The following is a 24980-nucleotide window of genomic DNA, read 5'->3' as shown; positions in this document are numbered from 1 at the left end:
GGAGTGTGACGCTGACACCGAGGACCCAGAGACCTGTGGACAACCAGACATCTGAGGACACCCAGAGACCTGAGGACAAGCAGAGACATGATGAGTTGTTAAAGTGTTAATGGGCGGGAGGTTGTCCAGCTGGAGGATCCAGACAAGTGGGGTTTATTTATTTGAATCTGTTTGTTTTGTTGGTTTTTGGTTCCAGTCATTCTGATTCAATTGTTTGTCTTTAAAGATACTTTATTAATCATGATGACCAGTTAAGCTCCAGAGGAAGCTAAGAGGAAAACAACACTGACCTGGGGGGTGTTGCTGCTTCCTGTCGTATCCAGCTCCAGTCCGGGGTTCTGCAGACCTGTCAGACTGACCCGGGTCTGCTTCTTCATCCTGGTTCTGTTCAGTCTCTGTCCAGCAGGAACTGAACTGGATTGGCTCTGACCCGAGTCCAGACAAGGTCCAGGATCTGACATCGGATCTGAGGACTGTCTCTGTCCTGGATTAGTCTTCAGCTCCTGGTCCTGGCCGACTTGATCTGGGTCTGAAGTCTGTTTTGTGGACGATAAACCACGAAGTCAGCTGACATTGGTCTGTGCTGCTCAAAGGTTTGTGGTTATCAGTGGGTGGAGCTGAGTCTATGGGGTTGAGCAATCACACGTTTGCTGGACGAGATGAAGATGCTTTGACTTCTTGTGTCAGTGGACAATCACTGGCTCCCAGTCAAATCCAGGATTGACTTCAAGATTCTTCTCCACACCTTCAAGGCCATACATAACCTCGCCCCTCCTTATCTCTCTGATCTCCTCCACATTGTCACCCCCTTCCTCTCCCTCAGATCCTCCTCCTCTATCCACCTCTCTGTGCCCTCAGCCTGCCTCAGTACCATGGGGAGCAGAGCCTTCAGCTGCTCTGCTCCCCAACTCTGGAACTCACTCCCACCGGACATCCGAAACATCGACTCAAAACCCACCTGTTCCAGAAAGCTTACTCCCCGTGACTGCACTGTTCCATTTTTATTTTTTTATTTTTTTCTGCTCTGTCTTGTTTTGTGTCCTTGTGTTTTGTAAAGTGTCCTTGTGTGTCTTGAAAGGCGCTTATAAATTAAATGTATTATTATTATTACATTACCCATAAGTCCAGAGTCAGGAGTAAACCAACTCACCTTGATGGTAAATGGTAAATGGCCTTGCTTTTATATAGCGCTTTTCTACCTATTGGCACTCAAAGCGCTTTACAGTCTCAGACACATCTACCCATTCGTTCACACAAGCATACACACATTCACACACCAGTGCCACGCACTGGGAGCAACTGGGGGTTCAGTGTCTTGCTCAAGGACACTTCGGCATGTGGCACGTTCCGGGGATCGAACCGCTAACCCTCTGGTTCGTGGACAACCCGCTCTACCTACTGAGCCACAGCCGTTATTTAACACAAACTAGAAGAAGTGATGGGTATTTATGAATGAATGAATTTCATGGTGTCATTACAAACACGAGGAGAAGTCCACTATATGACAGATGTCAGGTCTCTCTCTCGTCCTCATCTCTACGTCTCTGACCGAGATCTTCAGGAAGCTGAAGGCTACTCATCAGAAAGCCCTCAAAGTAAAATCATATCAAACTGACGGGACGTAGCCTGCAGGGCCACAGAAACCCAATTGCTGTACTGAAACCACTGTTGGCAGCCGTTCATCGATAAAGAGACTCTTCCTTCATCTAATTCATCCAGAGATGGAGAACTGACATGTGGCACGAGAACTCATCTCTGAAATTAGTCATCAATGAAATCAGTCAAGTCAGTCAAGTTTTTTATTTCTGCCTTTTAAACTTTTCAGACTGTTTTAACAGAATCTATAAAACACAGTGACGTTTACTTCCGGCGCCAGCGCGAGCAGGACGCCGATCCAGTAGCTATCTATCAAAAGAAAAATTTCCTTCGGGATCAATAAAGTATCTATCTATCTATCTAATAATAAACACAATATGAATTGATGTCGTAGATCTTTATCCGAACCAGTGGTCTCCCATACACTCCCTGTTCCAGGCGACTCCACAGACCCAGCACCACTCTGCTCGACACAGAGGACACTGCATGTGCATGCAGCCGCCTGCAGGGGGAGACAGGAACAAGCTTCAGTCATCGTGAAACGCATGTAACACGGGTCCTTACAGACTGGACTTTACCGTTTCTCTCCACAGGAACCGAACACCGGGGGCAGCGTTTGGTTGACTCCTGGATGAAGAGCAGCGATGCTTGGTCCCACCTCCCCCTCAGAGACGCCTCCTCCCCCACCAGGAAGCCCTGAGAAGGAGAGGCGGAGTCAACTGATTGGTTCAGGGACACATAGACATCCTTCTGACGAGTGATAGATAGGAGGACGACTCACCTGTGACACTTCGCCTGTGGTTGGGGCTGTTGCAGTCTGACAAGCCCCCTGATGGTAGCTCAGCCTACAGTCCCTGCAGAAGACAAAGCCACAGCCCAGCTGTCTGTCACACTCCACCCTCCGGCTGCCGTCAGGTGGAAGAAGCCCCGCCCCACAGCCAGGTGACGGACACATCAGTCCTCCAATCGTCAGCAGACACTCCTCTGCCCCGTAGTGCAAGTAGCGTCCATACTGAGGGACAGAGAGAGGGGCATTCTGGGTAAACGAGTTTTTCCAGAGTAACTTCATGTCTCCAATGGTCACTCACCTGATCGTCTCCCAGAATCCTGAAGTGATGAAGCTCTTTGATCAGAGACTCCTCACAGCCCACTGTAGACACAGAGTCACATGGTCACAACGTCACATGATCACAGGGTCACATGATCACAGGGTCACATGATCACAATGTCACATGATCACAGGGTCACAGAGTCACATGATCGCAGGGTCACATGATCACAGAGTCACATGATCACAGGGTCACATGATCACAGGGTCACATGATCACAGAGTCACATGATCACAGAGTCACATGATCACAGGGTCACATGATCACAGGATCACATGGTCACAATGTCACATGATCACAATAGGCGCGTTCGACTTGTCTGCGCCTGTCTGAGCCTTAGGTGCATACGTCAACGTGATCTTACGCCGACTGTAGGGGTGGAGCATAAAACGGCTGCAGACAAGTCGGACACGGTCAACTTCCTGTAAACAATGGCGGATCTCGCGGCGTTTGCATTCGTTGTTGCCGACGAAATAGAACCTTTGGAGTTACCGGAATTTATACCCGTGTTACAACAAGCATGCTGCATGCAAAGGATTGTGAATAGCAGCAAATCTACTGAATAAGGATTAAGTAGCATAGTGCTTTGGTCTCCAATCTTGGCCAAAATGAACTGCTGATTATTCTACTTATTTGAATATTTACTTTTACACCCAAAGTCGTTTAGCACCTGTAACTCAACCATGAAACGAATTCACAGAAAGATATTGAGATGGAGATTAAATGCCATTTGTTTTCATTTTTGGACAGACAGGTGTGAAGAAGAACCCCAAAAATCTACTAACCGTTAACAAGATTTGAACTACGGACGGCCGATCGCCAGACTGACTCGTTACCCACTAAACCAATTTAGGATGATACTGAAGAAGCAGTACTACGATATAAGTAAAGGATAATGGACGACACTTCTACAAATTGAATGCACGCGTTCTCGATGGTAAAACGGCCCAACGCGAAGCCATAGAACGTAACCTGCGTTGTGTTGAACCTGCGTTGTGTTGAGCTCTGCACACGCCCGGACTCGAACCAGCAGCACCTCGGATCGGGAGGCGAGCGTGCTGACAGTTGAGCCAATAGCCCAGGCTATTTTTATTTTCGAATAGTCTAATGGAGTGAAGTCCATTATCCCACTTATTCTACTGTTACCAACATGTTAAAAATGCCTTTTTACTGTTTAATGGAAGAAATGAACTCTGCATTGAACTGCAGTCAGATGTACAACGTTTTCAGTAGGCCAGCCTACCGTTGTTGCAGAAATCACATATAAGAAGGTATCCCTTCCATTTCTGTTCATTTTCGCATATTCCAACATAACGAAGCGAGAAACGTCAGAATAGTCATGAGGAGATTCCTCCCAAACTGCCCAATCACGTCTTTGACCTGACGTCATGAGGGCGTCATTTCCGGTCGTGCAGTTCGTGGAAAGCAACTGCAAGATCTGACTGCAGGCGAAGACTCCCGCGATATTTTAAGGTCATGTGACATGGTGACGTGGTGGTAAGTCCCTCCCCGGCTGACACAAGTCGGACAGGATTTCTAACCAGCATGCATTGCGTCCTTCCCAGAATGCATCACGTCAAGTCAGATCTGCACAGATCTGCATGAAGTCGAACGCGCCTAATGTCACATGGTCACATGATCACATGATCACAACGTCACATGATCACAGGGTCACATGATCACAGGGTCACACGATCACAGGGTCACATGGTCACATGATCACAACGTCACAGGGTCACACGATCACAGGGTCACATGGTCACATGATCACATGGTCACATGATCACAACGTCACATGATCACATGATCACATGGTCACAGGGTCACACGATCACAGGGTCACATGGTCACATGGTCACGTCACATGATCACAACGTCACATGATCACATGGTCACAGGGTCACACGATCACAGGGTCACATGATCACAGGGTCACATGATCACAACGTCACATGATCACATGATCACATGGTCACAGGGTCACACGATCACATGATCACATGGTCACAGGGTCACACGATCAGAGGGTCACATGGTCACATGATCACAGGGTCACATGATCACAGGGTCACATGGTCACAGAGTCACATGATCAAAGGGTCACATGATCACAGGGTCACATGATCACATGGTCACAGGGTCACACGATCACAGGGTCACATGGTCACATGATCACATGGTCACAGGGTCACACGATCACAAGGTCACATGGTCACATGATCACAGGGTCACATGGTCACAGAGTCACATGATCAAAGGGTCACATGATCACAGGGTCACATGATCACATGGTCACAGGGTCACACGATCACAGGGTCACATGGTCACATGATCACAGGGTCACATGGTCACATGATCACAGGGTCACATGGTCACAGAGTCACATGATCAAAGGGTCACATGATCACAGGGTCACATGATCACATGATCACAGAGTCACATGGTGACAGGGTCACATGGTCACATGGTCACATGATCAAAGGGTCACATGATCACAGGGTCACATGATCACAGGGTCAAAGGGTCACATGGGTCACAGGGTCACATGATCACATGATCACAGGGTCACAGGGTCACATGATCACAGGGTCACAGGGTCACACGATCACAGGGTCACATGGTCACATGATCACAGGGTCACATGGTCACATGATCACAGGGTCACATGGTCACAGAGTCACATGATCAAAGGGTCACATGATCACAGGGTCACATGATCACATGGTCACAGGGTCACACGATCACAGGGTCACATGGTCACATGATCACATGGTCACAGGGTCACACGATCACAAGGTCACATGGTCACATGATCACAGGGTCACATGGTCACAGAGTCACATGATCAAAGGGTCACATGATCACAGGGTCACATGATCACATGGTCACAGGGTCACACGATCACAGGGTCACATGGTCACATGATCACAGGGTCACATGGTCACATGATCACAGGGTCACATGGTCACAGAGTCACATGATCAAAGGGTCACATGATCACAGGGTCACATGATCACATGATCACAGGGTCACAGGGTCACATGATCACAGAGTCACAGGGTCACATGATCACAGAGTCACATGGTGACAGGGTCACATGGTCACATGGTCACATGATCAAAGGGTCACATGATCACAGGGTCACATGATCACAGGGTCAAAGGGTCACATGGGTCACAGGGTCACATGATCACATGATCACAGGGTCACAGGGTCACATGATCACAGGGTCACATGATCACATGATCACAGGGTCACAGGGTCACATGGGTCACAGGGTCACATGATCACAGGGTCACATGATCACATGATCACAGGGTCACAGGGTCACACGATCACAGGGTCACATGATCAAAGGGTCACATGATCACAGGGTCACATGGTCACATGATCACAGGGTCACATGATCACACATGATCAAAGGGTCACATGATCACAGGGTCACATGATCACAGGGTCACATGATCACACATGATCAAAGGGTCACATGATCAAAGGGTCACATGATCACAGGGTCACATGATCACAGGGTCACATGGTCACATGATCACAGGGTCACATGATCACAGGGTCACATGATCACAGGGTCACGTGATCACAGGGTCACATGGTCACATGTTCACAGGGTCACATGGTCACATGATCACAGGGTCACATGATCAAAGGGTCACGTGATCACAGGGTCACGTGATCACAGGGTCACATGGTCACATGATCACATGGTCACAGGGTCACATGATCAAAGGGTCACATGATCACAGGGTCACATGATCAAAGGGTCACATGATCACAGGGTCACATGATCAAAGGGTCACATGATCACATGGTCACAGGGTCACATGATCAAAGGGTCACATGATCACAGGGTCACATGATCACAGGGTCACATGGTCACATGGTCACATGGTCACATGATCACAGGGTCACATGATCACATGATCACAGGGTCACATGGTCACATGATCACAGGGTCACATGATCAAAGGGTCACATGATCACAGGGTCACATGGGTCACAGGGTCACATGATCACAGGGTCACATGGTCACAGGGTCACATGATCAAAGGGTCACATGATCACAGGGTCACATGGGTCACAGGGTCACAGGGTCACATGATCACAGGGTCACAGGGTCACAGGGTCACATGGTCACATGATCACAGGGTCACATGATCACAGGGTCACATAATCACAGGGTCACATGATCACAGGGTCACATGATCACAGGGTCACAGGGTCACAGGGTCACATGGGTCAGGGTCAGGGTTAACCCAGGACACACACCTGGACAGGGCAGCGAGTATCCGATCTCAGGATGATGGACAAACTGTCTCTCGTTGAGTCGAGTCTGGCAGTAACCATGGAAACAGTCAAGACATATCACATGGCGCTCTGGACACTGGAATACCAGGACCACGGGCCTTAGAGGGGACAGGGGGACAAACGTCCTCAATGTGGTCCTGACTGTGCGTATGTGACGTGTGTGTTCAGGTGTGTTTGTGTGTTACATGATGTCGGTGCAGGCGATACAGGGGACCCTCCTGGTGTTGTTCATGATGAGGTCCAGGGCCACAGAGAGGTCGTCCTCTGCTGTTGGATGGGACGCACACTTCATGTAGAACTCCTGAGACACAGAGAGACACAGAGAGACAAAGAGGACACAGAGACACTGAGCTGCAGCTACTGATTATTAATAGACTGATCAATGACAAAATGATGTCACATCCTGTTTGATCACTGATTGGTCAATCAGTAGCTCCACTGCTTACAGCTTTGTTGCTTTGACAACCGTCTGACTGACAGACGCCATGGATACGACCAGGCTGGAGGACGTCATCCCAACAGGAAGGACCCTGAAAGACAGAGGAATACTACAGTAGTAAGTATAGGTGTAGCACAAGTGTACTATAAATGAAGTGTAAGTGTAGTACTACAATCCTGTAGTATTAGTACTGCAGTACCAGTACTCACTCTGCTGAGCGTCAGCGTCGTCTCTTTACATCTTCTGCAGCGAACTCGTAGTTTTCCAGGTCGGATCAATTTACAACTTTTACAGAAGACGAAGAAATGACTGCAGCTACGTTCACCTCCCTCACCTGTCCCCTCCCTCCCCCCTCCCTCACCTGTCACCTCCCTCTGACCTCCCTCACCTGTCCCCTCCCTCCCACCTCCCTCACCTGTCCCCTCCCTCTGACCTCCCTCACCCGTCCCCTCCCTCTGACCTCCCTCACCTGTCCCCTCCCTCCCACCTCCCTCACCCGTCCCCTCCCTCTGACCTCCCTCACCCGTCCCCTCCCTCTGACCTCCCTCACCTGTCCCCTCCCTCTGACCTCCCTCACCCGTCCCCTCCCTCTGACCTCCCTCACCTGTCACCTCCCTCTGACCTCCCTCACCCGTCCCCTCCCTCTGACCTCCCTCACCTGTCCCCTCCCTCCCACCTCCCTCACTTGCAGCCTCATCTGGTCCTCCCCCTCCTGTGCTCCCCTCCAGGATCTCTGCCAGGCCTAAAGAGGTGGAGGAGACGCGGGAGGAGCTGATGTTCAACCTGCTTAGACTGTTCTCCTCCTGCAGGAGGAGGTGCTGGTTGGACAAGGAACCAGAATGAAGGAGGACGACATGGATGGTGCTCTGCTCTGGGAGGTCACAGCCCTGAGAGGAAGAGGAGGACGAGGAGGAGGACAGGTTAGTGGAGGACATGTTGATGACCCCAGTCTGGTCTGATCTCTGACCTCACCTGCAGCGTGGAGGTGCTCTGCAGCTCCCTCCCAGCGAATAGAACCCGGAGCCGGTCTGGTCGGACCCCCTGCTGACTCCCCACCACCTCCTTCAGCTCGGCCACGCTCGCCTGCTCCTGCAGCTCCACGGCCACACCGGGACCCTGGTTGTAGCGCACAAACACTGAAGACAACGCGGGGGGGGGGGGGGGGAGTCGTTACAATGACGACACAACAGTTGATTACTCGGTATAGTTTCTGAACCCGGTGCAGTTCGGTCCAGTAGAACACAGTAGAACACAGCAGAACTCACGGATCATTCGTCTTCTCGTCCTTCGTGTGTTTACAGTCTGCGGGCCGCGGTGCATTCTGGGACTGTAGTCGGCGTCGGTCAGCTGAACTACAGAACGGAGTGACGTCACGGAGCGCCACCAAAAGGACTTGACAACATTTTATTTATTTTTTTCGAACCGGCGGGAAGATCCGGACCCGAACCAACCGATGACGGACCGGAACCGGGACCAGGACCGGGACGGTGAGAGAAGGAGACATGATCAATACGATCATGAACGTGAAAAGACAGGAAATGTGTTGATCTGTTCCAGTGATCTGATTGGATGAGAGTCACGTGACGGTTAATGACCTGCTGTGAGTTTATCGGAATCCGTTTAAGGAACCAGAACTCAGAACCTCAGAACCGTCACCTCTAAATTATTTTAAAACTTTGAACTGACTCGACACAGTAAACATGAATACGTCTGTCCGTCTGTCCCTCTGTCCCTCTGTCCGTCTGTCCCTCTGTCCCTCTGTCCGTCTGTCCCTCTGTCCCTCTGTCCTACAGGTGGTGTTCCAGGTGTTCCAGGTGTTCCAGGTGCATCTCAGACTTCCTGCATTCACAGTTCAGGAGCTGGAGCAGGAGACGTCTGAGCCAGAGTCTGACGGTCATGTTGGTCCAAGGCAGTGGTTCCCAAAGAGGGGGGCGCGCCTCCTAGGAGGGTCGCAGAGCCATTGCAGGGGGGGGCGCAGGGCGCGGATCAAATTTGAGGGTGACAATTTTTCGTGACTCCCGCGAGTCACGGTATTCCCACGGTATTCCCACGGGAGTCCCGCGGGACGGGAGTCAGTAGGCGCGTTCGACTTCAAGTCAGATCTGAGCAGATCTGACTTGAAGTGATGCATTCTGGGTAGAACCAGTTCATTTTAACCAATCATATTCGAGGTCTATAGCATGACAACCCAGCATGCATCACGTCAAGTCAGATCTGCATGAAGTCGAACGCGCCCATTTTCACTGTTGGTACCGTGATAGGTCCAAGGTGAGTTCAGATCAGCTGCTCTACCTGAAGGCTCATTGGCTCCGACACCAACTCCAAATGTCTGACATCGCTGCCTCTCGAGGAGAGCCAATCAGAGCCTCGGTTCTTCTGAGGACAGCTTGGAGGCTCCGTCCAATGAGAACACAGCAGCCTGGAGCAGCTGGTCCAATGAGCAGCTGTCAGGGACCAGAGTTCACTTCTGTTGTTGTGGTTCTGTTGTCATGGCAACCTGTTCACATACATCAAAGAGACTGAAGGAACCAATCAGAGACAGACTAATAAATAATTAATAATAATTAATTATGTAACTCCAGTCTGATTATGTGACGCTTGTTGACTCCTCCCCCATCCTCACTAGTCCAGGAAGTAACATGGAAACGTGTTCATCATCATCATCATCATCATCATCATCATCTGTCTGTGTTTGAGTTCTGAGAGAAGTTCAGCAGATACATCTGACCTCTGACCTGTTTTCTTCCTCCTCCCCCTCCTCCCCCTCCTCTTCCTCCTCCTCCTCCTCTCTGCTCCTCCCCCCCTCCTCCTCTCTCCTCCTCCTCCTCTTCCTCCTCCACCTCCTCCTCCACCTCTTCCTCCTCCTCTTCTTCCTCCCCCTCCTCCTCCTCCCCCTCCTCTTCCTCCTCCTCCTCCACCTCCACCTCCTCCTCCTCCCCCTCCCCCTCCTCCTCCACCTCTTCCCCCTCCTCCTCCACCTCCTCCCCCTCCTCTCCCTCCTCCTCCTCCTCCTCCTCCTCCTCCTCTTCCCCCTCCTCCTCCTCCTCCTCCTCCTCCTCCTCCTCTTCCCCCTCCTCCTCCTCTTCCTCCTCCTCCTCCTCCTCTTCCCCCTCCTCCTCCCCCTCCTCCCCCTCCTCCTCCACCTCCTCCTCCTCCAACAGACTCAGACACAGAATCAACTCTTTCAAAGGTTTATTACAAAATGAGACAAACATGTCACTGGGTTTATTTTCTATCTGCAAACACGATACAATGACGACGGAGCTTCTACCTGCAGCTGAAGCTTCACTGGAACCAGAACCAGAACCAGAACCAGAACCAACATGGCTGGACACGCTAAACTCTGCTGAGGAAGGAACGAGGACACCTGCCACCAACACGGGCGAGGAGGGCCATTTTATCCTGGAGATGTCTCGAAACGTCCTCCCAGCGCCGCTTCGTCCTCAGGACGTCTTTAATCGTCTCAGACTCAATCAGCGTCAAACTCCACTCGAACGTCTCCTTCGTGGTCTTTCAGTCAGACGTGTCCTAACGTGTCCCCATCTCCTGACAGTCTTAACGTGTTGTAACAAACTAATTTCAAGGCTTTAACTTTGAAAATCTGGACGTCTTTGTGTCTGTTGATGATGATGATGGTGGCGGTGAAAGGATGAAGGGACAGTGCTGTTGCTAACAAGCGTCCCAGCCTCTCGGTAGGTTTTTTTTTGTGTGTGTTTTCTTTTTTTTTTTCCGGTGACATTTAAATACATTTATATTTATATATTACAACATTGTTCCAGATTCATAAATAAGTAGTGCAGTTTCCCTGGAGCTCCACCGACACCACCACACCGCCACGACAACAACCCGCCCATCGGTCGTCATACGCTCCCGGACTAACAACTACAAACATGGCCGACTGGCTACAGGTTGTAGTCCTCAGGCAAGTCTGCACTGAACCTTTTAAAAAATATCAAAGTTACAACACAACCAATCAGAACATGGTGCCAATAAGAACTTCCACCAATCAGAATCAATTAGGGAGGAAATGGGCGGGGACAGGAAATAAAACATGGAAGAAGTGATGAGACCTGTCCGGAGGTTCACACAGAAACAGGAAATAAAACATTAAATAAAACAGGAAGTGATGGAGAACAGAAAGAAACAGAAAGTCTCTGAGTTCTGGTCCAGAAACAACAATTTAGGTCCAGATCAGATCAGCTGACAGTTTAATGATTGTTAATTAATTTGGAACTAAACGATGAAACCCAATGTCAGCAGTTTTTGAAGCCATTCTTCTTCTTCGTTGATTTATTGGTCACATTTGAACTCAGAGTCACTTCCTGGCGTCTGATCATCTTCAGACACAGTTAACTGCAGCTGGGACTCAGTTTCCCGTGATGCTCTGCTCTGACGGACAGGTCCCAGGGATGATGGGAAATATGTAGAAACAAACACACGAGCGTCCATGTGGCGAACAACGTCCATGTCAAACAGGTAAGGGGGCAGGGCAGCTGGTAACACTTTGAATCCGTCCAATCACAGAGCAACTAACAGTCAGCTGTGACCAAATATGGACATGACTGTACGCGGAGCTCCCCCGACCATACGACCATATATGGATGTCCTGCTGCCACAGAGACATGATCTGTCCCTGCTGACCCAGTCCAGAACCAGTCCAGAACCAACCCAGAACCAACCCAGAACAGGTCCAGAACTGGTCCAACTCCAGCCCGTAGCGTGGCGCCATCACTCGGAGTCTGACTCCAGCGGAGCGGTCTCATCCAGGACAGGTCTCTTCCGACGCTTGCCGGTGGCGGCGTGCGCCCGCTGCTCCTCCTCCAGGTGCGCCTTCTTGTGGCGAGAGAAGCTTGATGAGTGCATGAAGGTCTTGTTGCAGGCGGCGCAGGTGTAGGTCTTGGTTCTGGCGGTGGGGAGTCCGGTCTTGGAGTGAAGTGGCTTCTGGTGATGCCCGTCGTCTGCCCTGTGGGTCTGCTGGTGTCGCGCCAGGCTGGAGGCGTGGCTGAACCTCTTCCCACATTGGCTGCAGCCATGGCGACCGGCTCCTCCTACTCCTCCTCCTCCTCCTCCTCCTACCTCCTCCTCCTCAGAGGTGGCAGGGCCCCGTTTGGCGGTGCGACCTCCCCTGCGGCGGCGGTTCTTCTTGCAGAGGGTGTAGAAGTTGGGCTTGTCTCGGGAGCAGAGCTTGAGGCGAATCTTGAGGTCGGACGAGGTCTCACTTAGGTTCTCCTTTCCAGGGGTGTAGTTGTCCAGCAGTTCCTTGACGTGGGTCACCTGGTGCTTGGACAGCTGCGTGGACGTCCTGAAGCTCATGTCGCACTGAGGACAGGCGTAGAACTTATCGCTGGCCTGACTCTGAACGATAGTGGTCGCTGCGTGCTGCTGTCTCTTGGTCTTTCTGTTCTTGCCGCCGGCCTTGAGGGAGTGGCGCAGGGCGGCCATGTTGGGGCTGAGGGAAACCTCCTTGGGGATCCCTTTGCCTTTCTTATGGATGAGGCGGTGGCGTGACAGGCTGGAGCTGTGATTGAACTCTTTCCCACAGATGTTACAGGGGTGGATGCGCCGCTTCCCGTGCAGCCGCAGGTGACTCCCCAGCATCCTGACAGGTCAAGACAAACAAGACATCAAGACACCTGGTTAGGGTTAGCTTTGAGACTCATCGACAAACTGACTAAAAACCTCTGGATTCTACCCAACAACAATAGAAAACTAAAAACAGAAAAACTAGTCCCCTAGTTCTAGGCGTCCTCCGTCACCAGTCCCCTAGTCTACTCCCTCGGTGTCTTGGTGTCCTTCCCGTCCTATCCGGTGTAGAATCTGAGCCGTTAATCTTTGTCTCATGTTGTCGTCCAGGACACACCATTGTCCCCATCTTTGAAGTCATCTATAATCTACTGGTTTTCTACTAATGTGACGGTAGTTCAATCCCTGGCTCCTCAAACTACCCAAGTGTCCATGGGCAACACATTGAACCCGATATCAGAGGAGAACATCTCCCATCATTAATGAGACTACTATTTCATTGTGTCCCTTATTGAGGACATTTCATCCAGAGACTGGATCAGACCACCATCCACCGACATCCGGAACCATTCATCGATTCAGACTAGAACCATCTAAATGTGTTGGACCAGAACCAATTAGGGGCCGGTAGTACCTGCTGCCTTTGAAGCTCATGCCACAGTGGGGGCAGGTGTAGCGAGCGTCCTGGTGCGTCGGCTCCAGTGTCCTCTTGGAGGGCGGGGTGGCGGCGGCGGCAGTCTTCCCGGTGTGGGTCTGCTGGTGGCGGTACAGACTGGAGGCGTGGCTGTAGCACTTCCCGCAGTAGCTGCAGCGGTACTGCCGCTCGTCCAGCTCGAAGTCAGCCTGATCGGAGTCGGCCTCACCTTCCAGCTGGCTGCTTCCTGCCTCCACCAGCACCTCCTGCTCTTCCTCAGCATCATCGTCGTCCTCGTCGGAGTCCGTCTTTATCTCCACGCTCTGCTCTGTCACCTCGCAGGGGTACACCTCCTCATAGGGCGCGAAGAAGGCCTCGTCCGTCTCAATCTTCAGCTGGTCGGGCGTCAGGTCCGACGGGTCTTCCGAGTCCTTCTTCACGCAGGAGATGGTGAACTTGGAGCCAACCTCCGCCCACTTCACCACGTACTCGATGGGCTGCGTGTCCAGCTCCACTGTGATGAAGTCGGCTCCCAGGGCGTCCGACTCCGACACAGCCAGTTCCGTCTCAGAGTCCTCCATCCTGATTGGCTGAACCCAGGAGACAAGAGAAGAGCTTCTGAGGAGCTAGAAGCCTGGGGAGGAGGAGGAGAGAGGAAGAGTAGATTCATTCATCACCGACAAAAACACCAACAGACCTTTATCGTCAACTCAAGACTGAAAACCCCGAGATGCTTATTTTAGTCAGTAATAATTTTATTAAACATTTAACAGGACAAATATCGACCGCTTCATTTATTGATTCATTGACAGAAAATATTTTATCTTTATCTCCCGTTATCTTATCCTCCAACAGTTTAACATGAGTCTAAACCCTAAAGACTACATCCAATCACAAGTGAGCAGCGTCAACTACGGTGTGAACACACCCAGGACGCACTGGAGAGATCTGATGTGAGGAGTTTAACTCCTTCATTCAACCACTAGTAGAAATGATCACATGAATCAGTGATGTCTGTTCATTAGTAATGAGAGCCTTTTAAAAGATTCTGGTCTTGGAGCTGAGAACCAAACTAAACTAGAAACTGATCTGAACTAGAATCAACTCAGGAGATGATTGAACATGAGGAGGAGGATGATGATTCATCATGTTGTTAATTATTGATGTGTTCTCGGAGACCAGAACCAATAAGGTTCTGTCTTCCTGGTGGTTCCTAGAGCTTCTCCAGTAGAACAGGAGGTTGAGCCATTAGCTACCAGGACCTTCTCCCGAGGAACCAGCTCCCAGTCTGGGTTCAGGATGAAGGTTTGTGATAAAGCTGATAGTTAAGGCTCTTTCAGAGTACAGCAGGACATAGACACCATAACCCACGTACGCAACCTACACCTGTGTTCTCTGAACCTCCTCAGTTAACCTTTCCTCCATGTGTTCCATCTGTACTGATGGTCTAGGCTGCTGGGGGGGCGTACCATCATGCTACAGGTCTAGGCTGCTGGGGGGGCGTACCATCATGCTACAGGTCTAGGCTGCTGGGGGGCGTACCATCATGCTACAGGTCTAGGCTGCTGGGGGGGCGTACCATCATGCTACAGGTCTAGGCTGCTGGGGGGGCGTACCATCATGCTACAGGTCTAGGCTGCTGGGGGGGCGTACCATCATGCTACAGGTCTAGGCTGCTGGGGGGCGTACCATCATGCTACAGGTCAAGGCTGCTGGGGGGGCGTACCATCATGCTACAGGTCTAGGCTGCTGGGGGGGCGTACCATCATGCTACAGGTCTAGGCTGCTGGGGGGGCGTACCATCATGCTACAGGTCTAGGCTGCTGGGGGGGCGCACCATCATGCTACAGGTCTAGGCTGCTGGGGGGCGCACCATCATGCTACAGGTCTAGGCTGCTGGGGGGCGCACCATCATGCTATAGGTCTAGGCTGCTGGGGGGCGCACCATCATGCTACAGGTCTAGGCTGCTGGGGGGCGTACCATGTGCTACAGGTCTAGGCTGCTGGGGGGCGTACCATCATGCTACAGGTCTAGGCTGCTGGGGGACGTACCATCATGCTACAAGTCTAGGCTGCTGGGGGGGCGCACCATCATGCTACAGGTCTAGGCTGCTGGGGGACGTACCATCATGCTACAAGTCTAGGCTGCTGGGGGGCGTACCATCATGCTACAGGTCTAGGCTGCTGGGGGGCGCACCATCATGCTACAGGTCTAGGCTGCTGGGGGGCGTACCATGTGCTACAGGTCTAGGCTGCTGGGGGGCGTACCATCATGCTACAGGTCTAGGCTGCTGGGGGGCGCACCATCATGCTATAGGTCTAGGCTGCTGGGGGGCGCACCATCATGCTACAGGTCTAGGCTGCTGGGGGGCGTACCATGTGCTACAGGTCTAGGCTGCTGGGGGGCGTACCATCATGCTACAGGTCTAGGCTGCTGGGGGACGTACCATCATGCTACAAGTCTAGGCTGCTGGGGGGCGCACCATCATGCTACAGGTCTAGGCTGCTGGGGGGCGTACCATGTGCTACAGGTCTAGGCTGCTGGGGGGCGTACCATCATGCTACAGGTCTAGGCTGCTGGGGGGCGTACCATCATGCTACAGGTCTAGGCTGCTGGGGGGCGTACCATGTGCTACAGGTCTAGGCTGCTGGGGGGGCTTTCAGTCTTCATTGTTTACAGGTATCCACTGCTACCTGAATGCATCGTGGTGTCTCTTATATTGAATCATAGCAGCTGACTCACCTGTGATACAACTGATGTTTGACTGATGTTTAAACTGACAGTTTATTTATATTCATGGTTCTGGTTCTTCTAGGTGCTAGGGTTCTGGGTGTTGTTCAGAAGATCTTGAGAAGATCTCATCAATCTTCACATGAACTGAATGAAAACATCTTCTTCTTCTCCTACTCCTCATCAACCAGAGGACAGACTGGACTCCACCTGCTGGAACGAGGCGGTACTGCGGGGGCTGCTGCTAGCATGCTAACTAGCCAGCATGCTAACTCTGTCATCAAAGGACCTGCAGCTGTTCGATACCTCTGATGGTCAATGGATCAGGGTGACCTCTGACCTCTGGTCTTTATGCCGCATCTGAGCCCCATCAGGTCACGTGACCTCCGTTCACAGCGGCTGTCCCGCTTTGACGCGTTCACGACGCGTCACCGAACTCCGTTCATAAATTGGAGGTTTTTAGAGTGTCCCGGCCGGTCGGCGGAGCTTCGTCCGCGCCAGTACAGTTCGGTTTTAAACGGCTCGTTCTTTGGTCCTACCGCATCTGATGGTTAAATACACAGATCAGCGTTTTATTTGCATTTAACGGAGACATAAATATCAAGTTTCTTTTCATTATGTCCGTGATTATTTGACTGTGAATAACCAGCCGAGGGCGGCTGCTCGCTGGGCATCCATTATTAAAGCTCACATTTAGCCACTGTTACCGCTCAATGTCCGCATGTCCCAAAGCCGAATTTATCTACACAAGTATTTATTTCGAAGAATGTCTCAAATTGTTTTAAAATGATTTGCTGTTGATGGCAAAACGAGAATGTTTAAAACTGTGTTTTTCTGAGTGGAGTTCCGGTGCTGTCAGTGATGAGGAAGCAGAGGTGGGATTTTCTCTTCCCGAAACTTATACTGTCAAAATAAAAGAACAAACGACGGCTTCCCGCGGCGCCGTCCGGTTCTGGAGCAAAACCGGGTCTGGAGCCGGTACTCACCGAGTTTTGGAGGCGGCGGAGCGGCGTTAAATGTCAAATCCACCGGCGGACACGGTCACAATAAACAGGAAGCAGCGGACGTGGACACAAAGCATCATGGGAAGAGATTAAATGGTTGCGGAGGACGGAAGTACGGCGGGCGGCCCTTCAGAATAAGAGCAGGAAACGTGACAGTAACGTAAAAATATTAAAAACTAAATTAAGTAAAATATAGCAGAGTGAATGTGGAGTAAAGACAATAGAGCAAAGCATATAAAGGAAATTATATTAAATAAAATGATAAATGTTTCTGTAGAGTTGGATGTTGATGTGGTGATGTTAAACCAGACCTCAGCTCTAAGTGTTTCTGTTATTTTGTCCAGCCCTCTGACTACAAAGCCACAATAACTGGAACAGTGTCAGTCCAACACATAGATGGATATCAGTGAGTGAGACTGTTGTTACATCAGCAGAAAACTAAAATATAAACCAAATGAAAGGATTAAAACCAGGTCTAAAATGTTTGCAACACACAACAAAATATAAATAAATAGTACCACAACATGATAACAGTTTGAATCAGCAGCTCTGTCAGTTATTAGACAATAAAGCTGAATACCAGAACATTGTTTCCCCTGGTGTACCTAATGAAGTGGCCAGAATGTGTTTACAAAGTTTTATTTTGAATCTTTCTAATTTCAGCAACTTCCTGATTATTTTAATGAAGTTGGCAAATAATAATAATAATAATAATAATAATAATCCTGTATCAATATTTATATATATTTCATATCCATTGAAATGTTTAGGAAAATGAATAGAATAGATTTAAATACTTTATATAAACATTTATAAATGTATTTGATTGGAGAATCAGAAGCTCCAATTAAATCTGATGAAATATTAATGTTGAACATTTTGACCTGATCACTTTCATCGATCAGTGACTCTACAGAGGATGATGATGAAGATGATGAAGACGATGAAGATGATGAAGATGACCATGAAGGGCTGTGGAGCGGTAAATTCTCCGGTCCGGTTCCGTCCTCCTCCCCCCGGTACCGGACCCTCGGTGTTCTCAGGGCCGTTGTCGCCTCGCGGCACATTTCATCCGGACATCAACACAATGTCCGCCCCCCCCCCCCGGTTCGTTTTCCGTGTCTTACCGTCGAATCCCGCACATCATGTTCAGCACAAACACTTACGATTCGAGCCGGAACGGTTCCGCTGGTCCCGGTTCGGTCCTGGACGGGGATCTGTCAGCTCTCTGCCGCACCTCTGTCACATCCCAACCGGAGCGCGGCAGCAGTCTGGCGGCGAGCAGCGCTGCTGCGGAGCGGCACGGAGCGGCACGGAGCGGCGGAGAGCGGCGCGGCTCCAGGTAGACTGAATGTGACGCTGCGGCACAGAGGCGGCAGGGCGCAGACTGTCCGCGCTGTCTCCGCTTTGAGATTGGCTGAGCTCCTGCGCAGCCTCTTTCTGATTGGCCGGGCGGACTCTGCCTCCAAATGTTGCAAGGTGTCGTAAAGCGTCATAACGAAGCTGGTGGATCAGTAATATGTTTTAATCTGTTTTAAGATTCATTTGTTTTTATTGAAAAAAAGGGAAAAACATCAAATATTATATGAAGATCTGAAACTATATGAAGTTTCCAAAAAAGGTTTATAAAAGGACAAGTGGGAAGTTTGAGGTTTAAATTTCAGGAGGAGTTCCTATTTAAACCTCAAACTTTGTCCCCTAGAACTGAAGAAGATGAAACGTCTTCTCAAGACCAGTTTCCTTTTATAAACCTTTTTTGGAAATATCATGACCTGGATGACTGAGAACCTTCACAGACATATCTGAAGTGTTAGCTTCATGTTAGCTTCATGTTAGCTTCACATTAGCTTCATGTTAGCTTCATGTTAGCTTCATGTTAGCTTCACATTAGCTTCATGTTAGCTTCACATTAGCTTCATGTTAGCTTCACATTAGCTTCATGTTAGCTTCATGTTAGCTTCACATTAGCTTCACGTTAGCTTCATGTTAGCTTCACATTAGCTTCACATTAGCTTCACGTTAGCTTCATGTTATCTTCACATTACCTTCATGTTATCCAAAAAAGGTTTAAAAAAGGCAACTGGACTTGTAGAGTTTGTTCAGAAGACGTTTCACCACTCATCCGAGTAGCTTCTTCAGTTCTGGTGGACTGGTGGGAAGTCTGAGGTTTAAATAGGAACTCCTCCTGAAAAAACTTGCTTGTTATGCTAATAACCAGAAACTGGTGCAGCTAATTTCCCTTACCGACTGGGTACTTACCTGTAGTGGAGGGGGGGACTGTGTTGTCCCTGTCCTCTTTCCTATGAATGGTTCTCTAACGACTCTTGTCCGTCAGAGGCTCCAGTGTCAAGGTGTGAATGAGACTGAAACTTCTTGGGGACAGAAGTTAAAACTGTACTGTAAATAGATGGCAACTTAAATCTCAGTCCACCTCCTCTGTTTAGTGAAGGTTTTTCCAGTCTGACATAGATGGCTTCCTTTACTCCTCTTTCAAACCATCGGTCTTCTCTGGCTAAGATTTGGACGTTGTTATCTTCAAAGGAATGTCCTTTGTCCTTCAGGTGTAGGTGGACCGCTGAATCGTTTCCTGATGAGCTGGCTCTCCTGTGCTGGTAAATGCGTTTATGGATGGGTTGTTTGGTTTCCCCAATGTATAAGTCTGTACACTCCTCACTGCACTGAACAGCGTACACCACATTACTCTGTTTCTGCCTGGGTGTTTTGTCTTTTGGGTGGACCAGTCTTTGCCTAAGTGTGTTTCCTGGTTTGAAATAAACTGGAATACGGTGATTTCTGAAAATTCTCCTGAGTTTTTCGGACACTCCAGACACGTACGGGATGACGATGTTTTTTCTTTTGTTGTTCTCCTCCTCTCTGTCCCTTTTGGGGTATCTTTTTGAGCCTTTTACAAAGGCCCATTTGGGATATCCACATGTCTTAAGTGCCCGTTTAATGTTTGCTCCTTCTCCTTGCCATCCAGTCTTGTGGGTACAGTCTGTGCTCAGTGCTGCAGCGTTCTGATGACCCCTAGTTTGTGCTCCAGCGGGTGGTGGGAATCAAATAATAAGTGCTGGTCATTGTGGGTGGGTTTTCTATACACTTCAATGTTGGGGCTTCGGTCTTCTTCCGCATGCACCAGACAGTCCAGGAAAGCCAGACTGCCTCTGCTGATGTCCTCCCGAGTGAACTTGATGTTACTGTCCACTGCATTGATGTGCTGTGTGAAAGATTCCACTTCCTGCGTCTTGGTTTTAACCCAAGTGTCGTCCACGTACCTGAACCAGTGTGTGGGGGTGTTACCTGTGAAAGAGTTCAGAGCTCTGGTCTCGACCTCCTCCATGTAGAGATTGCCACAATAGGTGACACCGGTGACCCCATTGCACAGCCGTGTTTTTGCCTGTAGAATCCTCCATTAAATTGGAAATAGGTGGTCGTCAGGCACAGATCGAGTAGCAAACACAGTTGGTCTGGGGTGAGGGTGGTCCTGCCAGCCAAGGAGTCATCCTTTAGTAGTCTTTCCCTTACTACTCTAGTGGCTTCCCCGGTGGGGATACACGTAAAGAGGGAGGTTACATCATAGGATACGATGGTTTCCTCTGGACCCAGTGTGATGTTACTAACTTTGTGGACGAAATCCCTGGAGTTTTCAATGTGGTGGGGAGTGTTGCCCACCAATGGAGACAGGATGGATGCCAGGTGTTTAGCGATGTTGTATGTGACCGAGTTTATGCTGCTGACGATGGGTCTGAGAGGTGCTCCTTCCTTGTGTATTTTCGGAAGTCCATAAATACACGGGATGGCATCCCCGGGATACAAACGATAGTAAAGGCGTCTATCGATTGCCTTCTCCTTCTCCAGCTGTTGTAGGTAGTTTATTGTTTTGGTTTTGTAGGAGTTGGTTGGGTCTCGCCTCAGTGTCTCGTATGTGTCCTTGTCGCTGAGGAGGCTGTTAATCTTTGTGTGGTAGTCCGTTGTATTCAACACCACGGTGCACCTTCCCTTGTCGGCTGGCAAGATGGTGATGTCCTGGTCTCTTTGTAGTGACACCAGCGCCTTCCTTTCCTGGGTGGTGATGTTGGAAGGTGGCGTTTTAGCACTGGCAAGGGCTGCTGTTACCTTCAGTCTCAGTTGTTCTGCTTCTGTGTAGGTGAGTTTGTTGTTCTTAATCGCTGATTCCGTGGCAGTGATGAGGTCCACCACTGGAATTTGGTCTGGTGTGATGGCAAAGTTCAGGCCTCTGGCTAACACATCTTTTTCTGGCTGAGTGAGCTCTCTGTCTGACAGGTTATGGACCCACTTCTCCTGGCTGTCATGCTGTGTAGTGTGGTCATCCTTTCTCCTCCATGTCAGTTCCTCAGGTTTGTGTTGGCTGTTGTGCCGTGATTGTAACGACAGAAATTTCCGTTTCTGCCGTTCCTTACCTCTTGTGTGTTGTGCAGTTTGGACTCTTTCCACAAATTTGGAAACTTCCTCCAGAATGTCCTCAGGTAGCCGTGATGTCAATTTTTCGAAATACTGTTTGGTTTCCGATTTGAGAGCGTCGATGGTGAAGTGAACTTGTCTCACTCTCTCGCTGAGCAGCTGCGCTTGAGCCTTCTGGAGAATCTGTTCCGCTTTGTGGCCTTTCACTGTGGAGCCTAGATGTAAGCTGGTGGGAACGATCCTGTGTTGTCTGCATCTCAGGTTGAAACGTAGGTGGTTCCAGTAGTCTGCAAGTTTTCTCGAGGTCCTCTCATATTCCCGCACTAGTCGAAGGGTGCTGTTCCCAAAGTGCGTCGCAATATGTCTGTGTGTACCTTCATGTTAGCTTCATGTTGGCTTCACATTAGCTTCACGTTAGCTTCATGTTAGCTTCACATTAGCTTCACGTTAGCTTCACGTTAGCTTCATGTTATCTTCGCATTACCTTCATGTTAGCTTCATGTTAGCTTCACATTAGCTTCACGTTAGCTTCATGTTATCTTCACATTACCTTCATGTTAGCTTCATGTTGGCTTCACATTAGCTTCATGTTAGCTTCATGTTAGCTTCACATTAGCTTCATGTTAGCTTCATGTTAGCTTCACATTAGCTTCACGTTAGCTTCACATTAGCTTCACGTTAGCTTCACGTTAGCTTCATGTTAGCTTCATGTTAGCTTCACGTTAGCTTCATGTTAGCTTCATGTTAGCTTCACATTACCTTCATGTTAGCTTCATGTTAGCTTCACATTAGCTTCACGTTAGCTTCATGTTAGCTTCACATTACCTTCATGTTAGCTTCATGTTAGCTTCACATTAGCTTCATGTTAGCTTCAAGTTGCCTTCATGTTAGCTTCATGTTAGCTTCACATTAGCTTCATGTTAGCTTCACATTACCTTCATGTTAGCTTCATGTTAGCTTCACATTAGCTTCACGTTAGCTTCATGTTAGCTTCACATTAGCTTCATGTTAGCTTCATGTTAGCTTCACATTAGCTTCACGTTAGCTTCACGTTAGCTTCATGTTAGCTTCACGTTAGCTTCATGTTAGCTTCACATCACCTTCATGTTAGCTTCATGTTAGCTTCACATTAGCTTCACGTTAGCTTCACGTTAGCTTCATGTTAGCTTCACGTTAGCTTCATGTTAGCTTCACGTTAGCTTCATGTTAGCTTCATGTTAATTTCACATTAGCTTCACGTTAGCTTCATGTTAGCTTCACATTAGCTTCACGTTAGCTTCACGTTAGCTTCATGTTAGCTTCACGTTAGCTTCATGTTAGCTTCACATTACCTTCATGTTAGCTTCATGTTAATTTCACATTAGCTTCATGTTAGCTTCATGTTAGCTTCACATTAGCTTCATGTTAGCTTCAAGTTGCCTTCATGTTAGCTTCATGTTAGCTTCACATTAGCTTCATGTTAGCTTCATGTTAGCTTCACATTAGCTTCATGTTAGCTTCATGTTAGCTTCACATTAGCTTCACGTTAGCTTCACGTTAGCTTCATGTTAGCTTCACGTTAGCTTCATGTTAGCTTCACATCACCTTCATGTTAGCTTCATGTTAGCTTCACATTAGCTTCACGTTAGCTTCATGTTAGCTTCACGTTAGCTTCATGTTAGCTTCACATTACCTTCATGTTAGCTTCATGTTAATTTCACATTAGCTTCACGTTAGCTTCATGTTAGCTTCACATTAGCTTCACGTTAGCTTCACGTTAGCCTGAGGACAATCTTTTCCAGGTTTGGGTCAGAGCTGCAGTGAGTGTGGCTGAGCAGCAGGTGGCGTCGTCTGCCTTCAGTCTCAGAGTTCTCTGGTTTCTCTGGTTGTTGTTGGCTGGAGCTTGAACCTGAAACACTAAATGTTCATCTAACGTGTTCGTCTGACTTTCGTCTTGGTTTCATGTTAAAGTTTGAGCAGAAGGAAAAGAATCAGCTGAGCCTCTAAATAAACCACAGGAGAAAAAAGAATAGAAAAACTAAAGCCAGAGTTTATTATTGATTCTGAACAAACAGGAAGTGAGGAGAGAAAGTCCAGCAAAGGACAAACACAGCTGTGTTGACTCACCTGAGAGGTCAGAGGTCACGACACTGATGAGCTGTCATGAACTAAACGCTGGACAGTTTGGACACAGCTTCTGATTTTATTTTGTCTCTTTCGTTTCTGTGGTTCATTTTTTTCTGAGCTTAACATGAAATAAAATAAATGATATCTGGGTCTTAAATCGTCGCGACACACGAGGGGATCATCGCTCAGACCTGAATGGTTTGACTGACAGCTGCAGGTAAACAGGAAGCAGGTGAGTCTGAGTCACATGACTTCTCAGCTGATCCATTACCTGAAACCAGCCCCTGCTCCTGTGCCTGGTAGACCCCTGCAGTAATCACAGAGGTAACTAAAGGTCAAACTGGAGTCTGACTGAGTCGGGTGAATGTTACCATGGAGACGGTAACATCATCTACCTGTCCTCCTCTACAGGGTCACCGTGAGAACCAGGACTTCACATCTGGACAGGTGTAATCAGATTACTCAGCAGCGCAGTGGAAAATAAAATAAAAGACCTTTCGCCATTTAACTATAAACCCTAACAGGTCTGAGGACGTCCCCCTATTGGTGTTGTCCTGGTGGGGGGGCGTGGCCTCATCAATGAACATGGTTTATAATGTGTGACACAACGTTAACACAACACAGCTTCATTTCTTCTCTTCCTCTGTTAAAGGTCATGTGACTGAGGAATGCCTCCAGCCTCTGGTCCACGACTGAGGAACGCCTCCAGCCTCTGGTCCACGACTGAGGAACGCCTCCAGCCTCTGGTCCTGTGACTGAGGAACGCCTCCAGCCTCTGGTCCTGTGACTGAGGAACGCCTCCAGCCTCTGGTCCTGTGACTGAGGAACGCCTCCAGCCTCTGGTCCACGACTGAGGAACGCCTCCAGCCTCTGGTCATGTGACTGAGGAACGCCTCCAGCCTCTGGTCCACGACTGAGGAACGCCTCCAGCCTCTGGTCCACGACTGAGGAACGCCTCCAGCCTCTGGTCCACGACTGAGGAACGCCTCCAGCCTCTGGTCATGTGACTGAGGAACGCCTCCAGCCTCTGGTCATGTGACTGAGGAACGCCTCCAGCCTCTGGTCCACGACTGAGGAACGCCTCCAGCCTCTG

General features: G+C 49.4%; 3 protein-coding genes across 5 annotated transcripts; all 3 read right to left on the bottom strand.

The window, feature by feature from the left end:
- Positions 1-1785: 1785 nt before the first annotated feature.
- prkn (parkin RBR E3 ubiquitin protein ligase) lies at positions 1786-9929 on the bottom strand. The gene is made up of 11 exons (XM_084561846.1): positions 8733-9929; positions 8440-8603; positions 8099-8354; positions 7677-7936; positions 7475-7558; positions 7214-7329; positions 6990-7126; positions 2685-2746; positions 2378-2608; positions 2175-2292; positions 1786-2098 (listed from the first exon to the last, which is right to left on the bottom strand). The coding sequence occupies exons 1-11, from the start codon at positions 8785-8787 to the stop codon at positions 1995-1997; spliced, it is 1587 nt and encodes a 528-aa protein (XP_084417972.1). The 5' UTR covers positions 8788-9929; the 3' UTR covers positions 1786-1994.
- Positions 9930-10644: 715 nt separating this feature from the next.
- Positions 10645-17425, bottom strand: LOC311500429 (uncharacterized protein). Of its 3 annotated transcripts, XM_084561835.1 has the most exons (4): positions 17342-17417; positions 16368-16899; positions 13625-14258; positions 10645-13066 (listed from the first exon to the last, which is right to left on the bottom strand). In XM_084561835.1, the coding sequence occupies exons 3-4, from the start codon at positions 14203-14205 to the stop codon at positions 12196-12198; spliced, it is 1452 nt and encodes a 483-aa protein (XP_084417961.1). In that variant the 5' UTR covers positions 14206-14258; positions 16368-16899; positions 17342-17417; the 3' UTR covers positions 10645-12195. The 3 variants fall into 3 exon arrangements, with proteins under 3 accessions (XP_084417961.1, XP_084417962.1, XP_084417963.1); XM_084561836.1 differs by lacking the exon at positions 16368-16899 and having other exon boundaries at positions 17342-17425; XM_084561837.1 differs by lacking the exon at positions 17342-17417 and having other exon boundaries at positions 16368-17086.
- A 1957-nt stretch (positions 17426-19382) lies between these two features.
- LOC311500292 (uncharacterized protein) lies at positions 19383-24474 on the bottom strand (the record flags this gene model as incomplete). Its single annotated transcript, XM_084561597.1, has 3 exons — positions 19383-19722; positions 19775-22145; positions 24410-24474. 2 exons carry the CDS (start codon positions 24472-24474, stop codon positions 20672-20674), a joined length of 1539 nt encoding a protein of 512 aa, XP_084417723.1. The 3' UTR covers positions 19383-19722; positions 19775-20671.
- Between the last annotated feature and the right edge of the window lie 506 nt (positions 24475-24980).

This window comes from Chelon labrosus (assembly GCF_963514085.1).
Source record: "Chelon labrosus genome assembly, chromosome: 15".
Taxonomy (NCBI): Eukaryota; Metazoa; Chordata; class Actinopteri; order Mugiliformes; family Mugilidae; genus Chelon; species Chelon labrosus.
This window is presented reverse-complemented; position numbering and strand designations above follow the sequence as displayed.

What these genes read in the sequence shown, in the direction of transcription:
- prkn (XM_084561846.1), bottom strand. Translation starts at nt 8,787, where the DNA reads ATGCACCGCGGCCCGCAGACTGTAAACACACGAAGGACGAGAAGACGA. An exon ending in AGAGCACCTCCACGCTGCAG is followed by an intron (nt 8,355 to 8,439) that starts GTGAGGTCAGAG and finishes TCTTCCTCTCAG; the next exon opens with GGCTGTGACCTCCCAGAGCA. An exon ending in GGATTCTGGGAGACGATCAG is followed by an intron (nt 2,609 to 2,684) that starts GTGAGTGACCAT and finishes TCTGTCCCTCAG; the next exon opens with TATGGACGCTACTTGCACTA.
- LOC311500429 (XM_084561836.1), bottom strand. Translation starts at nt 14,205, where the DNA reads ATGGAGGACTCTGAGACGGAACTGGCTGTGTCGGAGTCGGACGCCCTG. An exon ending in ATGAGCTTCAAAGGCAGCAG is followed by an intron (nt 13,067 to 13,624) that starts GTACTACCGGCC and finishes TTGACCTGTCAG; the next exon opens with GATGCTGGGGAGTCACCTGC.